This window comes from Mesocricetus auratus, unplaced genomic scaffold, assembly GCF_017639785.1.
Source record: "Mesocricetus auratus isolate SY011 unplaced genomic scaffold, BCM_Maur_2.0 Super-Scaffold_100022, whole genome shotgun sequence".
In the NCBI taxonomy this organism is placed as follows: Eukaryota; Metazoa; Chordata; class Mammalia; order Rodentia; family Cricetidae; genus Mesocricetus; species Mesocricetus auratus.
The window spans coordinates 600,405-619,405 of NW_024429203.1; the positions used below are offsets into that span (position 1 = coordinate 600,405).

General features: G+C 41.5%; 1 protein-coding gene across 1 annotated transcript in view; it reads right to left on the reverse strand.

Moving 5' to 3' along the window:
• Positions 1-19,001, reverse strand: part of LOC101823746 — a 72,591-nt gene that overhangs the window by 12,077 nt on the left and 41,513 nt on the right. Inside the window, 1 exon segment of the mRNA XM_040730231.1 lies at positions 12,608-13,055. Coding sequence (XP_040586165.1) covers positions 12,608-13,055 — 448 coding nt within the window.

Sequence of the window (19,001 nt, forward strand, 5' to 3'; positions counted from 1 at the left end):
GCTTCTGTAAGGCAAAGGACACAGTAAGTAAGACAAAATGGCAGCATACAAAACCCCACATCTGACAGAGGACTGATCTCAAAAATATATAAAGAACTCAAGAAACTCGACATCAAAATACTAAATAATCCAATTTAAAATGGACCTCAGATCTAAATAGGGAATTCTCAACAGAATAATCTCAAATAGTCGAAAGACATTTACTTCGTCATCAGGGAAATGAAAATCAAAACAACTCTGAGATACCATATTACACCTGTCAGAATGACTAAGATCAAAAACACTGATGACAGTTTATGTTGGAGAGGATGTGGTGTAAGGGGAACACTCCTCCACTGCTTGTGGGAGTAGAAACATATACAGCCACTTTAGAAATCAGTATGGCAGTTTCTCAGAAAACCGGCAATCAATCTACCTCAAGACCCAGCATTACCACTCTTGGGTATATAGCCAAAAGATGCTCAATCATACCACAAGGACACTTGCTCAACTATGTTTATAGCAGCATTATTTGTAATAGGCAGAACCTGGAAACAACATAGATGCCCCTCAACCAAACAACAGATACAGAAAATGTGGTACATTTACACAACGGAGTATTACTCAGCTGTAAAAACAATGACATCATGAAATTTTCAAGCAAATGAATGGAACTAGAAATAATCATCCAGAGTAAGGTAACCCAGACCCAGAAAGACAAACACAGCATGTACTCACTCATAAGTGGATACTAGAGGTAAAGCAAAGGATAACAACACTGCAATCCATAGCCCCAGAGAAGCCAGATAACAAGGAACACCTAAGAGGGACACGTGGATCACCCTATGATTACAGTCATGAAGAGCAAACCAGTAAGCTGAACTCCTTCATAGCCTCTGCATCAGCTCCTGCCTCTAGGTTACTGCCATGACAGTCTTCAATGATGATCTATGATACAGAAATGTGAGTGAAATGAACCCTTTCTTCTCCAATGGCTTTTGGTAATTGTAGTGTTTCATCACAGCAAGGGAAACCCTAGTTAAGACAGAGAACAAACACCAACTTATCTTGTACCCAACATGTGGCTATTTGGTGCTGTTTTCAAATATATCTGCTTGTTACTGGTAACTTGCCTCATTCACTGAAATCAGTTACATTTTTATTTAGTCCTTTAAATTTAGCTTTTAAATTAGTGAAATAAAAAATGAAACCTAGTCTAGTTTTCCGCCTCCCCATGGATCCTCTCAGCCTTCTCTTTTAGCCCATCTGATGATCACTTTGTGTCAATCACCAATACTTAAAAAATTCTCAAGCTGGAACCCCAAGTGGCTACACCAATCTGGTACTCAGGTAGTGTAGGAGGAGGCCGTGTGCCGCCATTAACCATGTGACTTACTAGAGGCGCATACAGATGAGGTAATAAAAGAGTGGTTTACCACACCGCTAACCACACCCACTTTTGGGCATGGCTAGGGGCGTTATGGGGGAAAGGTATAAAAGTCTTGGTCTCTTTTTCCAGCTTTCAGCTTCCAGTTCTGCGGCGGAAAACTACTTGGCTCATCTGGGTTACTTGGTTGTTATCTTGTGAGTAATTTCTACAATAAATACTTAGTTTTACTTTCAGTAAGTGTGCCGTTTATCGTTATAGCATCATTTGGTGATCAGGAGTGGGATGATAAATTTCCACGTAGAATGACAAAAGCTTTAAAGGAATTTTAGAAACAGAAGAACGGAGAGAAGCACAGATTTTTGGTAGCAGCATTTTCTCAGGTGGGCTCTGTTTTGCTAGTGACAATCAAAGACTCAAGCAGCTGGCTTAAGGGGTCTTCCTGACTCAGCATAAAAAACAAAACAAAACAAAACAAAACAAAAAAAACCAAGGTTCTTTTAAGAGACCCTGCTAACGATTGAAAGGTGTGTACATACAGCTGGAAGTGGCAGTGACCACATCTCCAAGCCGGCAGCTGGAGTCACGCTTACGTCCGCCATCTTGGAAAAACAGCAGTTTAAACAGCCGCAGTTTTAACAGATAAGACACGTGGCCAGAAAAACATAAAGATTTACAGTAAAGTCAGACTTGGATGAAGAAAAACTTCTAAAGGTTTACAGTGTGTTTAAAAACATACATAAGATTGAGAGAGAGAGAGAAAAAAAACAACATAGTGGTAAATAAATATAGAAGCCGGCTGTGGTGGCGCATGCCGGTAGGATTTGCTGCAGAGGCAGAGGAAGGTGGATTTCCAAAGAGAAACCCTGTCTCAGAGAAAGATAAATAAATCAAAGTAAAAGAAATAGAGTAATAATAGCAAATAAATAAGCCACATAAAGATGGAAAATACACAGAAAGTCTAGATACTATATGCTATTGTGTTTTTCAGTTTTTTGATTGCTCAGGAAGGAACAACTGCTAAAGTATACTTGATTATAAATGCTGCTGAATTAATTCAACTTATATCTCTTGAAAATGCCTTGACTTCAAAATTTAAGTATAAGAATATGTTACTTGGGAAAGGAGTTTTTGTTTATGTTTCTACAGAAAAAGAAAAGCTGAGGATTCCTTCCAGGCTTCTGTGGTTTGATGAACCAAGAACCCCGGAAGCAGTGGGCCAGGTGTTCCAACAATTGAGACAGCTAAGATGATGGAGCTTTACAGACCACGAAAATAAGGGCTTATACAGGTTTCTGAGTTTTGTCATGATCCCCATGGTATGAACAGCACTGCTTTCCAGCACGAAGCAGTTTGGAATGAACGACGTCCTAATTCCCATCTTGTTTATAAATCTTTGTTTTCATTTAAATGGGGTTGTTTATAATTGGCTAATGATCACAGCCAATCTTTTTAATGGTAAAAAGGGGAATTATGGTATGGGTATGGTTTTTCATTTGAGACAAATTCAAGGTCAATTTTGTGATATGTATATTTCTCCCCTTGATTAAGTATTGTGCTTATACTGATCTTTTAAAATGTAATGCATAATTCAATACAGACTATAAATAGGATTTATAGTTAGGTAAGTTAGGTTTTCTAGATATACAGAGATATATTTGAAATAGACAGTCTTCAAACCTTTCAAAGACCTTCAGAAAATGGCATTTAAAATGGTTTAGGGTTTTTCTTGACAATGAGAAATGTCTGCTCCTGGCAACACCAATTACATCTGAGAGGAAGATGGGCATCGAAGAAACTCATTATGGAGTTTGCTTTCAACATGGCAAGATTAGCCATTTGGGCAAGAAACTGCTCTTGCCTTGACTGCTTGACTGTTGCTGTATAAACTGAACATGCAGGACCCACAGGAAAGTGACGACTGAACCCAAACAGTCCTTCAGGGTTCATGCTTCATGGAAGAGTCTACGAGACTTTCTGCAGGACACAGAAAAATGACTGACAGACTGCTGATGCAGATGGACAGATGCTTTGCTGAGAAGTCTTCCAGACACACTGTGCCCTAAGGGCTGAAGATGGATGCCCCAACAATACAGAGGAACTTCAGGTGACTGTATAGGTAGCAAGATGTCTGTCAACTCTAGTGTTTATATAATATCCTTCTGTGTTGATAGAGTTGAAGGCAGATAGTTATAATTATAGTTTTCCTTAGTTATGATAAAAGATAAGCTACATATAGAACTTTGGACTCACAAGGATGGGATGGATGATATTTTCTTTAAATCTTGCTAAAATATTGTAACTGTGTTCTTACTTGATAACTGTTCTTACTTGATAACTCTGACTATGTTAAAGTTAAGACCTTTCTTTCTGTTTAGACAGAAAAGAGGAGATGTTGGGAAGTCCTGTGTATATGTCAATAAAGCACTGTTGGCCAATAGGGAACCAAGATAGGTGGGACTAGGAGTCCAGGGGAACACTGGGAAGGAGAAACAGAGAGAGTCGAGATGTAATGCCATGGGGTAGGAAGCCCGGAAACTTCTCCAGTAAGAGACATACTTAGATTAACAATTATGGGGTAATTACTTAAGTCAGAGCTAGCCAGTAAGAAACAAGCAAGGCCAACAGCTTCATAATTAATATAGCCTCCTGTGTATTCATTTGGGACTGATGCGGCTCTGGAACCAGGCTGGCAGGAAGGCTTTCTCTTTACATAATGGTGTCAGGAACTGGTATACCTTACAATCCCACAGGACAAGCAATGATTGAAAGATCTAACCGAACCATAAAAGAAATGCTTCATAAACAGCCAAGGAGAACAAAGACCCCTAAACACAGGTTACATAATGCTTTACTAATGTTGAATTTTCTTAATGCTGATGAAAAAGGACAAACTGCAGCATGTTGGGGACTGCTAGAACCTTGAACAAAATGGAGTCTGTCAACCGTTTCTTGGCCTTCTGCCTACGTGACTGCGAGCACACATGCCCTTGAGACAAAGGAAAAGGCTAACCATAAAAGTTAAATTTACACAGGGCAGCCCACCCACCTAGCCAGGGGGAAGTACCCTTACAGAGTAATTGTCTTTATTAAACAAAAGATTATAGTGTTCTGTTAAATACTTCCTACCCCTCCCTAATTCCTGCACCTGACTTACGCTGACAAGCATTTGTGGAATGCAACTAATGACTGATGGAAAATTACAGCTTTGTCTTTACCGTATTTGGTGTATATTTGAATTGAGACTTGATTGACATGCTTGTACCACCCCCTGAGGTCCTTCCTCTATAAGTTCCAGCACGCCCCAAAAAATAAAGGCTCTTGATCAGCGAACGTTGTCTTGAGCCTGATTCCATTAACCTCTTGAAGTTCACTTTCCAGATCGGATCTGCTCGTGAAGGCCCACCAAATTAGTAGCGACCCTCAACACCTCACCTCACCCCCGCGGGTCGGGGGTCCCTTCCCGGGGGTCGCAGCAGCAGAAAGACACTGGACTACAGAGAAGACTTCTGAACTGAACCAACCGGTGTATTTTAAGGATGTTATGACCTCAGTCTGGAAACCAGGATATGTGTTACGTTGGGGAAGGGGTTATGCTTTTTTTCCACAGGAGAAGAAAAGCTTTGGGTTCCATCAAAATTAATTAAGATTTGATCAGAACAGAAGACATCTCAGGAGGAGGAAGATAACAGCTCATCTACAAATTCATATTCTACCATGGGTAAAGTAACCTTCTAAAAGGAAAGAGAGTGTTTTGTTTTTTGTCTTCACAGGTAAACTCAGCAAAGAATACTGGACATATGGATTCCTGAAGAAGAATGAATAGCTACCCTGAGGACCATCAAAGAATAACTCACTGTATGGTATCAAAGTCTAAATCTCTCTATATTGTTTTTCATAGTACCCTTTTATCTTTGTTTCTTCATATACTTCAGTCCCCATTCATTTAACTGAAGCTGGCTTTGGAGTTGGATTGACTCTCCTACTCTAAATTCAAGCATATTATTTAAGTAAAATTCAGGATTATATCAAAGAGCCATTGATATAAGACAGAAGAAAATAAAATTAGGGACTGTTATCTGTGAATTTCTTTTTCTGAAAAGTCTAATTTCCTTCATGTTTACCATCTTCCCTATTGTCACCTCTTCCAGTATGCATACATATAAAAGTAAAAATATTTCTTTGTTAACATTAATGTTTGAGTTTTCCAGAGAACAAGGGATTTCCTGACAGCAATCTTCAACTGCTTCAGAAAGAGAATGAGGATCCACTTCCTTGACTCCACCTGATTTGACTGGATGCATCTGCACTGCCCCACATCATTGACTCCACCTGACAAGCACTATATTGGCTTGAAACTACATCACTCGACACAACTCCAGACCAAGGAACTGAAACAGTACATCTGATAGGGGAAGTCCTGTGTATATGTCAATAAAGCACTGTTGGCCAATAGGGAAGCAAGATAGGTGGGACTAGGAGTCGAGGAGGACTCTGGGTAGGAGAAACACAGGAAGTCAAGATGTAACTGCTATAGGGATAAGAAGCCCTGAAACTTTGCTCTGGTAAGAGAAATACTTAGATTAACAATTACGGGATAAATACTTAATTCAGAGCTAGCCAGTAAGAAACAAGCGAGGCCAACAGCTTCATAATTAATATAGCCTCCTGTGTGTTTATTTGGGACTGATGCAGCTCTGGAACCAGGCTGGCAGGAAGGCTTCTCTTTACATAATGGTGATCAGAAGTGGGATCATGAATTTCCACCCAGAATGACAAAAGCTTTAAAGGAATTTTAGAAACAAAATAACGGAGAAAAACATGGGTTTTTGGTAGCAGCATTTTTTCAGGTGGGCTCTGTTTTGCTATCAACAAGCAGAGACTCATGCGTGGCCCGCTTAAGGGAGTCTTCCTGACTCAGCATAAGCAAAACAACAACAACAACAAAAAACCAACAAGGTTCTTCTAAGAGGCTCTGCTAACAATTCAAAGGTGTGTATGCACAGCTGGAAGTGGCAGTGACCACATCTCTAGGCCGGCAGCTTTTGCTGGATCTCAGCATAGACTGTGATGGTGAGCTGGAATCACGCTTACACCTGCCATCTTGGAAAAACTGCAGTTTAAACAGCCGCGGCTTTAACAGATAAGACACGTGGCCAGAAAAACATAAAGATTTACAGTAAAGTCAGACTTGGATGAAGAAAAACCTCTAAATGTTTACAGTGTGTTTAAAAATATACGTAAGATTGAGAGAGAAAAAGAAACGGCAAAGTGGTAAATAAGTAGAGAAGCCTGCTATGGTGGTACACGCTGGTAGGAATTGCTCCAGAGACAGAGGCAGGCAGCTTTCCAAAGAGAAACCCTGTCTCAGAGAAAGATAAATAAAAGTAAAAGAAATAGAGTACTAATAGATAAATAAATAAGCCACATAAAGATGGAAAATACACAGAGAGTCTGGATACTGTACGCTATTGTGTTTTTCAGTTTTTGGATTGCTCAGGAAGGAACAACTGCTAAAGTCCACTTGATTATAAATGCTGCTGAATTAATTCAACTTATATCTTTTGAAAATGCCTTGACTTCAAAATTTAAGTATAAGGATATGTTACTTCGAAAAGGAGTTTTTATTTATGTTTCTACAGAAAGTGAAAAGCTGAGGATTCCTTTCAGGCTTCTGTGGTTTGATGAACCAAGACCTCCGGAAGCAGTGGACCATGTGTTCCAACAATTAAGACAGCTAAGATGATGCAGCCTTACAGACGCCCAAAATAAGGGCTTATATAGGTTTCTGTGTTTTGTCATGATCCCATGGTATGGACAGTGCCCCCATCCAGCAGGAAGCAGTTTGGAATGAACAATGTCCACATTTCCAAATATTATTCATAAATCTTTGTTTTCATTTAAATGGGGTTGTTTATAATTGGCTAATGATCATAGCCAATCTCTTTTTAATGGTAAAAAGGGGAATTATGATATGGGTATGGTTTTTCATTTATTGATACAAATTCGAGGTCAATTTTGTGATATGTATATTTCTCCTCTTGATTAAGTATTGTGCTTATACTGTTCTTTTTAAATGTAATGCATAATTCAATACAGACTATAGATAGTTACTTATAATAGTCAGAACTTATAGTTAGGTTAGTTAGGTTTTCTAGATATACAGAAATATATTTGAGATAGACAGACAGTTTTCAAACCTTTCAAAGACCTTCAGAAAATGGAATTTAAAATGATTTAGGTTTTTTTTGACAATGAGAAATGTCTGCTCCTGGCAACACCTATTACGTCTGAGAGGAAGATGGCCATCGAAGAGACTCGTTATGGAGTTTGCTTTCAACATGGCAAGATTAGCCATTTGGGCAAGAAACTGCTCTTGCCTGGACTGCTTGACTGTTGCTGTATAAACTGGACATGCAGGACCCACAGGAAAGTGACTACTGAACTCAAACAGTCCTTTAGGGTTCCTGATTCATGGAAGAGTCTACGAGACCTTTTGAGGACACAGAAAAATGACTGACAGACTGCCAATGCAGATGGAAAGTTTGAAATTTCCTGCTTTGCTGAGAAGTCTCCCGGACACACTGCGGCCTTTGGGCTGAAGATGGATGCCCCAACATTACAGAGGAACTTCGGGTGACTGTCCAGATAGCGAGATGTCTCTGTCAATTCTAGTGTTTGTATATTATCCTTCTGTGGTCTTTGATAGAGTTGAAGGCAGATAGTTATAGTTTTCCTTAGTTATTATAAAAGATAAGCTACATATAGAACTTTGGACTCACAAGGATGGGATGGATATTTTCTTTAAATCTTGCTAAAATATTGTAACTATGTTCTTACTTGATAACTGTTCTGTTATATATAATTTTACTATGTTAAAGTTAAGACCTTTCTTTTTGTTTAGACAGAAAGGAGGAGATGATGGGGGAAGTCCTGTGTATATGTCAATAAAGCACTGTTGGCCAATAGGGAAGCAAGATAGGTGGGACTAGGAGTCGAGGAGGACTCTGGGTAGGAGAAACACAGGAAGTCAAGATGTAACTGCCATAGGGATAAGAAGCCCTGAAACTTTGCTCTGGTAAGCAAAGTTTGTTAGATTAACAATTACGGGATAAATACTTAATTCAGAGCTAGCCAGTAAGAAACAAGCGAGGCCAACAGCTTCATAATTAATATAGCCTCCTGTGTGTTTATTTGGGACTGATGCAGCTCTGGAACCAGGCTGGCAGAAGGCTTCTCTTTACATACATACATCTTCTACAATCTGGCCAGAGCTTCATACGAGAGCTTCAATCAACACTAGAACTCCAGTCAGGAACTTCAATCAAGCATCTCCTGCCATACAGAGACTGTCTGATCTACTAAAGATTCTGTTACACTAATATTTTTCTTCTCACAGGTCCCCATGAGATTATCATCGTCCCATCTCAGCAAGAAGTAGTTTTGAGAATTCCACGCTCCCTCTCCCTACTATTGATATTATAGGATAGTTTACACCTGTTAGTGTTAGTTTTCAATTATTTTAGAGTTGGGATTGGAAGGAGGTGTTCAGACTTGGGTGTTTCTTTCAGATAAGTTTAGGTTTAGACAGGATAGATGTTTGATACATTTTGTTCATTGACACAAGTTAGTTGTTCTAAGTTTAAATATCCTTTTTAGACTAAAAGGGGAATTGTAGGAGGAAGCTGTGTGCCGCCATTAACCATGTGACTTACTAGAGGCCCATGGGATAGATGTTTGATACATTTTGTTCATTGACACAAATTAGTTGTTCTAAGTTTAAATATCCTTTTTAGACTAAAAGGGGAATTGTAGGAGGAAGCTGTGTGCCGCCATTAACCATGTGACTTACTAGGGGCCCATACAGATGAGGTAATAAAAGAGCGGTTTACCACACCGCTAACCACACCCACTTTAGGCATGACTAAAGACGTATACGGACGGACGTAAAGACGTTTATGGACGTAGGCAGTGAACTACGTCACTAACCAGGCCCACTTTTGGGCATGGCTAGGGGCGTTACGGGGGAAGGTATAAAAGACTGAACAACGGAAGTCTTGGTCTCTTTTTCTGGCTTTCAGCTTCCAGTTCGACGGCGGAAAACTACTCGGCTCATCTCGGTTACTTGTTTGGTATCTTGTAAGTAATTTCGACAATAAATACTTAGTTTTACTTTCACTAAGTGTGCCGTTTATCGTTACAGCATCAAGGTAGGCAATGGTCACTCTCCTCCCTGTCCATTACAATCTCTCCAGTTTGGCCCCAAGTCCTTTAGCAGTCTGCTTGCAGGTACCCTTCTTCCTACCTCAACTCCATTCACTGGAGAGATTAACTCTTGGTACAGACCCAGGGTGCCCCTAGACATCTCATCCCTATCTTTCAAGATTATTCTCCATCTTACTGTAACCTACTTGCAGGAGCTCCTCCTCCCACCACACTTCCAACTCCCTACAGACTCTGGCTCTTGGTGTAGAGAGAATTCCTTAGCCCTTTCTCACAGGTCCTCTCTGCCTTTTCTCTTCATCCAAATCTAGTCCTCTCTGACATCCACAGACCTGCAGAGGCACTCTCTACCAGGCAACGTACAGCCACCACACTTTCCTAAAAATACAGAAAGGGCCTTTAATCCCAGCACTCGGAAGGTAGAGGCAAGTGGATCTCTCTGAATGTGAAGTCAGTTTGGTCTACATACTGAGTTCCAGGACAGCAAGGGCTATGTAGAAAGACCCTGTCTCAAAAAAGAAAAAATAGTAATAATAATAGGATCCTAAGGTATAAATATGAGTCCTAGAATTAATGAATTTTGTCCGTTGGTTACTTTAGCACATGTCAGTGAAGACTCCAAACCCAATTACTGCCCCTTTGATCTTTGCCTCCTGATGAGGGAGAGGGGTTTCATTACTATGTTGCCCAAGCTGGAAGAAGTGACTCCTTGCCTCAGCCTTCTGAATTCCTTTTATTACACAAATTTAATAGGTAAATTTTCTATTTAGAATGAGATTCTATTATGGAACTTTTAGTTTTCATATATATAATAATCATATAATTCTATTATGGAATTTTTAGTTTTATATGTATAATTAATCATATTATTTTCATGTTCCCTCCATCAATCCTGACCTAATAATAACAATCCTCTCCAAGGAGACTTGGGTGACACACCAAAAAAGATGGCCCCAGTATTTGGGGAGGAAGGTGAGGTCACTGTCTCCCATTCCCATCCCTCTCAGCCTGACTAACTCCAATATCTAGTATTTTAGATTAAATCATCATTCTACTCTTCATTTGACTTATTCTCATACAAACATAAGAAAAATATTGCCCCTTACTGTGAGTCCTCACCAATTTGCAGTTACATTTTTATTTCCTTGGTAAAAATTAAGCTTCTCCAATTGTTACAGGCTCCCTAAGAACAACAATAGGCTGAATTTTGCCACTTTGCCGTAATCAACTATTCAAGTATACAAGAAATGAACAGAGCATTTAAAAGTGTCAAAAAGAGGCTAGGGACATACATCAGCAGTACAGGAGTTGCCTCATATGTGCAAGGCTCTGAATTCAAACCCTTGCACTGCAAAATAAATAAACATACTATCACAATACATAACTTTCTGAAAAAAATGAGTGACTATTTCAAAACAACAGAATGACTATAACCATTGCTTTAAGCACAAAGAGACATAAGAACACAATCACTTTCAATATTATAAACCTTCAAAGGTAACTAGAGACACCTCTTTCAAAGGAGCAGGCTTACAACCAACTGTAACTCCAGTTCCAGAGGAATCCCTCTTCTGCCCTCTTCGCACACCTCTGGCCCCTTTTGGTCTCTTCAGGTACCAGCACACACTTGCACATACAAGCACACAGACAAAAGCATATAAATAAAGAATAATATTAAGTATTGGAGGAAAACTACCATTGATGGGGTGTTAGAACCAAGAACAACCAAAAATATATTTTTGAACAATGTGGAGAATCTTTTTCCACAAAGGCCATATGTTAATGGCATTTTAATGTCTTTACTTTTTCAGATTCATGTGTTTTATGTGCATTTTGGTTGCATGTAAGTTTGTGTACCATGTGTGTGCCTGGTGCCCAAAGAGGTCAGAAGAGGGGGTTAGATCACCTAGGACTGGAGTTATTGATAGTTATGAGCCACATATGGGTACTGGAAATAGAACCTGAGTCCTCTGTAAGAGCAACAAGGGCTCTTAACCACTGAACTATCTCCTCAGTCTCTAAGTACTTATTTTATGATGCTTTACCAGACACTTAAAGCTCAATTAACAAGCCTGCGATTTTCAAACTATTTCCTTTGAAACAGTTGAAAACTGAAGTTTAAAAAAAGGCCACACTTACATCAAAGATTCTATAATGCTAATTAGAACTTAATGATTGTTGCAGATCCAGAGCAAAAATTATCAGGGATTATGTTTAGTCTCCTTAATAACCATCTAATGCCCACCTCTCATTTCAACTGTCAGGTAAAACCTTTGTTCTGTATTCTTGGAACACTATCATGGCCTGGCTATAACCCAACTTTACCTGGTATTTCCACCAAGGTTTTCAAATTGCCTTGATTTATGAAAAGTTCACATTGCCAGGTGTAGTCACCTATGCCTTTAATTCTAGCACTCAGAAGACAGACCAAACTCTGTTCCAGGCCAATGTGCTCTACTTTGAAAGTTCCAGGCCAGCCAGGGCTACCCAATGTCACTCTTACTGGGTAGCCTGGCTGGTAGAAAAACAAATGAAAAAGAAATCATGTAACCACTTCTACCTTGGAACACATTATTTGGGGCAACAAATTTTCTCAGGACACAGTCATTATTTGGTTCAAAATCAATTCTCATTCCCTTTGAAGTGAGAGTTGTTTTGGGAGGGTTGTTGTTGTTTGTTTTGTTGCATCAACACAGCTCACACACACACACACACACACACACACACACACACACACACACACACACACACACACACCAATCCCAAAGCTTCAATAGTCTTTCCACTTTGAATCCCTGTGGGCAGGGCCTAAGAAGTGTCAGATGGACAGAATGACTACCGCTCCTCTTTCAGTACACACGCGTTTACACGCACACCCACAACTTTAAAAAGTGCTTCCTGCCCAAATGTAAGCGACTGTTAGAAATAATTATTTATGGGGCGTGCGAAGAGGACGCTGTATTTCTGATGTAACACAGGATGGCAACGCTCTCTCAACAGCTTTTACCTGGCACTCACCTGAACGCGCCGAATCCGCCAATTCCTGAGGACGCAAGACGGAGAACTAAACCCGCAGCGAAAACCCGGGTCGCGCTCGCCCGCCCGTGGCACCGAGGAAACGCCGCCGCCAAGGGCTAAGCCCGCCTCTCCCAAGCCACTACCCCGCACCGCCTCTGCGGAGCAACGGAACGCAAACTCTTGGAGCCCGCGCCGGAAGAGACCGAAGGCAACACCGACAGCGCTTCCGCTTCCGGCTTGGGGCTGCCGGACCAGATCCGGCTCCTGCTCTGGCGTTTTGAAGGACTTTCGTGGGAAGAGTTTGTTTCTTGGCACCGCCAAGGCCTCACCCAGGTTGATGGCCAGTGAGACGGAAAAAGAACTCCGCGACCCAGAGCTGGGGCGTGAGAGACCGCGGACGGCGGCTAATGTCGCTCCGGCTCTGGAGTGCACTCTCCTCCGACTGTGGCTGCTTCACTTTACCCCGAATTTACGCCACTTGGGGCAGGGAAATCACAGTTTTCGGCCCGAAGAGCGGCTGTGCCCCAAGTCGATTAAGAGTCTTTAGAGTCTCGGCTGGCCGCAGAACCAGGCTCACTAGCCTTGTTTAGGCGACAGGCAGGTCAACAAGAGGGGCCATGCCCGGACACCGGCAGAGCGCCCATGTCACACAGTGTCCCTCTTACTGGTCTGAGCCTCCCGTCCCAGTGTGCTCACTTAAGCATTCGGGTGTCCGTATCTCTAGTCACAAATTACACACGGACAGGAAGCAAGGACAGTTTATTACAAAAAGGAAAGCAGGGCGGCTGAGATGGCTCAGAGGGTGATCGCTCTTGTCTGACGACCTGAGTTCAACCCCCGAAGGACTGACTCCCGCAAGTTGTCCTCTGATACTCCACACGTACACCCACCCTCTCACACACATCATACAAAATAATAATAGTAACTAAAAAAAATTGGGGGGTCGGACGTACTGGCCCACACCCAGTACTTGCGGAAGGCAGAAGCAGCCTGAGTTGAGTCCAGCTGGGTCTACTAAACTAGCCAAGGCTACACAGTGAAACTTTCCACTCTCAAAAAAAAAAAAAGGAGAAAGGAAAATTTATTTAAAGAGGGGGTGGGGATCACCCAAGGAGTCTGTTTCAAACGCACTGGGCCAAAAGCCTTATGACCCTTGATATGACATTTATACAGTACCTGCCTCTTGCAAGCATGTGAAGCCTCTCTTGAGCATGCTCCATTTGTAATATAAAGGCCAGAAAGGAAGTCTTTTCCTGCCGACTGCCTTCTTTCGTATGTTCAATATTAGTGGAGCTTCTTGTCACAATACTCTTCTAGTGACTGCCTTTGTTCCTAGAGCCCTATTAAGGCAGAGTAGAAAGCTGAAAATTTGGGGGACATGAGAAGAAAAGCCTGAAAAAGTAGGTCTGCCTTGTCTGTCCTGTTGACAGACTCAGAAACATGTAGACACACTGTAGGCTAGGGCTTCCTACTATTATGATTTTGCTAAATGATCCTGTTGTTAATTTGCCTTCTGTGGTGGCTTGAATAAAAATGGCCCCCATAAAGGCCTAGGCCATGCCCCCAAATGACTTGACAGATTTTAATGATCCCTCATGGAAGGCCTCAATCTCCCTGAGGTGGATGGGGGATGGGATGAGGGGGTCAATGGGGGATGTGGGAGGATGGGAGGGAGAAGGAACTGGGATTGATATGTAAGATTGTTTCTAATTTAAATAAAATTTATTTTTTAAAAAGTCCCCCATAAATCCATAGGGAGTGGCATCATTAGGAGGTGTGGCCTTGTTGGAGTAGGTGTGACCTTGTAGGAAGTACAGCACTAGAGGGTGGGCTCTGAGGTTTCAGAAACTCAAGCCAGGCCTACTGGGGCAGTCTTTTCCTGCTTCCTGCAGATCAAGATGTAGAACTCTCAGCTCCTGATCTAGCACCATGTCTGGCCTAAACCTCTGAGCTGTAAGCCAACCCCAATTAAATGTTTTCCTTTATAAGAATTGTCATGGTCATGGTGTCCTCGTCACAGCAATAGAAATCCTAACTAAGATACTTTCTAAATGTTTATATCCATATATTGATGCTTCTCTCAGCCTTGACCAGAGAAGCTTCTTTTTGCAATGGTTAATGTGGAGACTCATAACTGGTCAAAGTACTGAGAACAAATGACTATTCAGTTCTCAGCCTTGAATAGGAAATCAATATCATTTGTTCCAAGGATAAAGGCATCAAGGAAGAAAGGGTTAAAAGACTATAATCTGGAGGATGTTAAAGAATGCTGTGAACACCATGATTTTTGTTTGTTTTGTTTTGTTTTTTTCTAGACAGGGTTTCTCTGTATTGCTTTGGAGCCTGTCCTGGAACTCAAGCTCTGTAGATCAGGCTGACCTCTAACTCACAGAGATCCACCTACCTCTGCCTCCTGAGTGGTGGGATTAAAGGTGTGCACCACCACAAACTAGTTGAACACAATGCTTTTGATATGCACTCATGAGCTCCTAGCAGCAGTGACTGGGTCTATCAATATTTCATCAGGAATGAAAGAGGCATTGTTATGTAGTGGTTTCCTCCAAGATTAAAACCTTCCATCTTCAAGGAAAGCTGATAAGACACAGGAGGTTAAACTACAGGATGTCTTAAAGGGGACACTCTTTAAGACACAGGATAGTTATTGGGAGGTGAAACATTGCTCCTTAAGCTCAAGAAGTAAACAACTCAGTGGTATCAGGAAGTGTTGTAGAATATTAATTTAACTGGTCAGATGGGCATCAAAGAAACTTGTTATAGAGTTTGCTTTCAACATGGCAAGGTTAGCCATTTGGGCAAGAAACTGCTTTTGCCTGGACTGCTTGACTGTTGCTGTATAATCTGGATATGTAGGACCCACAGGAAACTGACTGCTGAACTCAAATAGTCCTTCAGGGTTCCTGCTTCATGAAAGAGTCTATGAGACTTTCTGCAGGACACAGAAAAATAACTGATAGACTGCTGATGCAGATGGACAGTTTGAAATTTCCTGCTTTGCTGAGAAGTGTTCCAGACACATTGTGGCCTATGGGCTGAAGATGGATGCCCCAACGTTACAGAGGAACTTCGGGTGATTGTCCAGGCAGTAAGATATCTCTGTCAATCCTAGTGTTTATATATTATCCTTCTGTGGTCTTTGATGGAGTTGAAGACAGATAGTTATAATTATAATTTTCCTTAGTTATGATAAAAGATAAGCTACATATAGAACTTTAGACTCACAAGGATGGGATGGATGATATTTTCTTTAAATCTTGCTGAATGTTGATAGACACAATATTGTAACTGTATTCTTACTTGATAACTGTTCTGTTATATACAATTTGACTGTGTTAAAGTTAAGACCTTTCTTTTTGTTTAAACAGAAAAGAGGAGATGTTGGGGAAGTCCTGTTATTTGCCTGTTATTTGTCAATAAAGTACTGTTGAGCCTATAGGAATCTAGATAGGTGGGGCTAGGAGTCCAGGAGGATTCTGGGAAGGAGAAACACAAGAGAGTTGAGATGTAACGCCATTGGGGTAGGAAGCCCGGAAACCTCTCCGGTAAGAGACATACTTAGATTAACAATTATGGGGTAATTACTTAAGTCAGAGCTAGCCAGTTAGAAACAAGCAAGGCCAACAGCTTCATAATTAATACAGCATCTTGTGTGATTATTTGGGGACTAGAATGTGGCAGAGCCCAGGTGGCTGGCGGGGGATATACCAAAGCAGTTATCAAAGGAAAAGCTTCTCATAACAGTCAAAGATGTGTTACATTTGTTCATGCTGACAAATATTTAACTATGCAAAGGTCTGTTACTTTTGTTTATGCTGCATTTGTTTCATGATGTAAGGATATGTGTTTAATTATGTAAAGACGGGTTGCATTTGTTTAATCTTGCCTGCCAAAAGCACCTGATTAGTATAATAAAAAGCTGAACAGCCAATAGCTGGACAGGAGAAAAGATAGGCAGGACTGGCAGGCAAAGAGAATAAGTAGGAGGAGAAATCTAGGTTCAAAAACAAATGAGAGGAAGAAGAATAGGAGGGAAAAAGAACATACCCAGGGGAAGAAGCCAGACAGCCACCTGCTAGCTAGACACAGGAAGCACTGAAAGTAAGAAAAGAAATACAAAGAAAGAAAAAGTAAAAAGCCTGAGGCTGCAGGTAGATAAAGAGAAACATGTTAAGTTAAAAGAAATAGCCAGAAATGCCCAAGCTAGGCTGAACATTCAAAACTAATAAGAAATCTCTGTGTCACGATTTGGGAGCTGGTTGGTGATCCCAAAGAAAAAGCCTGATACAAGGAAGTTCCTGAAATAGACCAGATTCACGAGGACCCTCCTTTCCCAAGCATATTTTAGCAGTAAGGGCTACTGAGAGACACTCCCAAACAAACTGAGCTGCCTAGAAGAAACAGAGATTAACCATGCTGCCTGGAAGAGATTCAGATTAATCTTTTGTGCTGCCTGCAGACAGGCAATGTGCTCCAGGTTCCCAGCTTTTGTGAGATGTCACCCATGCTGGGGTGGGCTTTGGTGATACAGCTATTTTGGAGTTATTTCTGCTCCTGTAAGTAACTCCTCATCCATATTCTTGTAAATGACCCAATAAAACGTATTTGCTTACCAAGTTGTACTTTGGTATTATCCATGCTTTGGTATATTATCAGTTCCCAATCTGGTATGCACAGATGCTTGTTCATGTTTCCTCAGGAATGGTGTCATACAACAAGGGCTCATGAGACCCATACCTTTCCCTGAGAAACTATAAGCTCTAGGTTGTTAAAGGTTGCTGGAGGAGAGACAGTCACAGTGTTCAATGATATAACCCCAGTTGCCCTTGTTCTACTAAATACCATGAATGGAAGGGTTTTCCAGCACAAGGGTATCTTGGCAATTGGAAGCCAAGGAATAACACAAAGCCATACTATGAAACAAAACTCACACAAAAGATTTATTGGGGAGAAACCCAGTCTCAGAGGTAGGCCCAAGCCACCGGTCCAGAAACAGCATCAGAGGGAGTCCCAAACCACCACCCAGGAACTACATGGGAGGCACTGGAGCAGTCAGTATCAGACATAGGCTGGAGCCACTGACTCAGAAGCAGCACCAGAGGGAGACCCAAGCCTCAGGCCTGGGTGAGACTACAGTGGTGGCTTCCAGAAGTCATTACAAGAAGTTCCTCTGGAAAAGAGCACCTGTGTCCAAGCCAGCATCTACTGCCATTTCTCAGTTGTACATACTGTGTTGCTACAGTGACCACTGAACCCTCAGCCCCACCTAAACTTAAAGGAGCAATCACCAGAATCTTGACCCCACCTGCAAAGGGAGGAACATCCACCAGCATTATAGCCCCACCTGTATCTCAGTGAGTGATCACCTGAGCCTTGAAACCACTTGCACCAGGAGGATCAATCACCAGAGGCTCTGACCTGCTTGTACTTGAAGGAGTAGTCAGTGGAGCTACACCTCCCTGTTGTGCTCAGTTTTGAACCCCAAAATCACCAAGTGGCCTATTTCAATGCAAAAGCAAAGAGTCTTTTATTGTAGTTGTTAAACAAGCTAACCCCATTAGCTCGGGCCTTTCATCCATTCACCACAGCAGGTGGCTGGAGAAAGACCCTGAGAAATCACGAGGCAGTGATCTTATAGGTCAGCATAAGGGGAGTGTCTAGGGGTACACAACAGTCTCAGGATTGGTGCACTTCCAGGCTTGGACAATCTGCCCTGTGCTGATTGGTCAACTGGTTGTTATGGCCCATAGGCCCTCCCAAGGTGGTTGCTATGCTCTGCACATCACTGTTGTGCACTTGTCCATAAAGCACACCCAGTGCCGTAAAGCACAGACCTGCCACTAACTTCTGATTGGTTCCTTACCACGAGGAGGGCATCTGAACTACTAGTGACCAGGACGGGAGGGGCAAGGTCAGGCGAGCATATGTTAGCCTGTCATGGCTGCTAAAACAGGGGACTGGTCCTTTCACCCCAACTATACCAATTGGAGAAAGACAGACCCTCTGAAACACAAGCTCCATCTATACTGATTACAGGAAGAGATGCATAGACAACAAGGATAAGAACACGCTCAACAATATAGAGCAAAATAGCAACACTGGAAACTAGTAGGGCTACGACAGCAAGATGTGAATGTCCCAACACAGATGAAGTAGAATAAAACAACCTTAAAAATAACTCTGAAGATGATTGAGGCCCTCAAAGAGAAAATGAAAAATTCCCTTAAAGAAATGGAAGAAAAGACGAGCAAAAATGGAAGAAATTCACAAATTCCTTAAAGAAAACCAAGAAAAAGCAATCAGAGAAGTGAAGGAAATGATTCAAGACTTGAAATCTGAAATAGAAGCAATAAAACACAAGCTGGGGGAATTCTGGAAG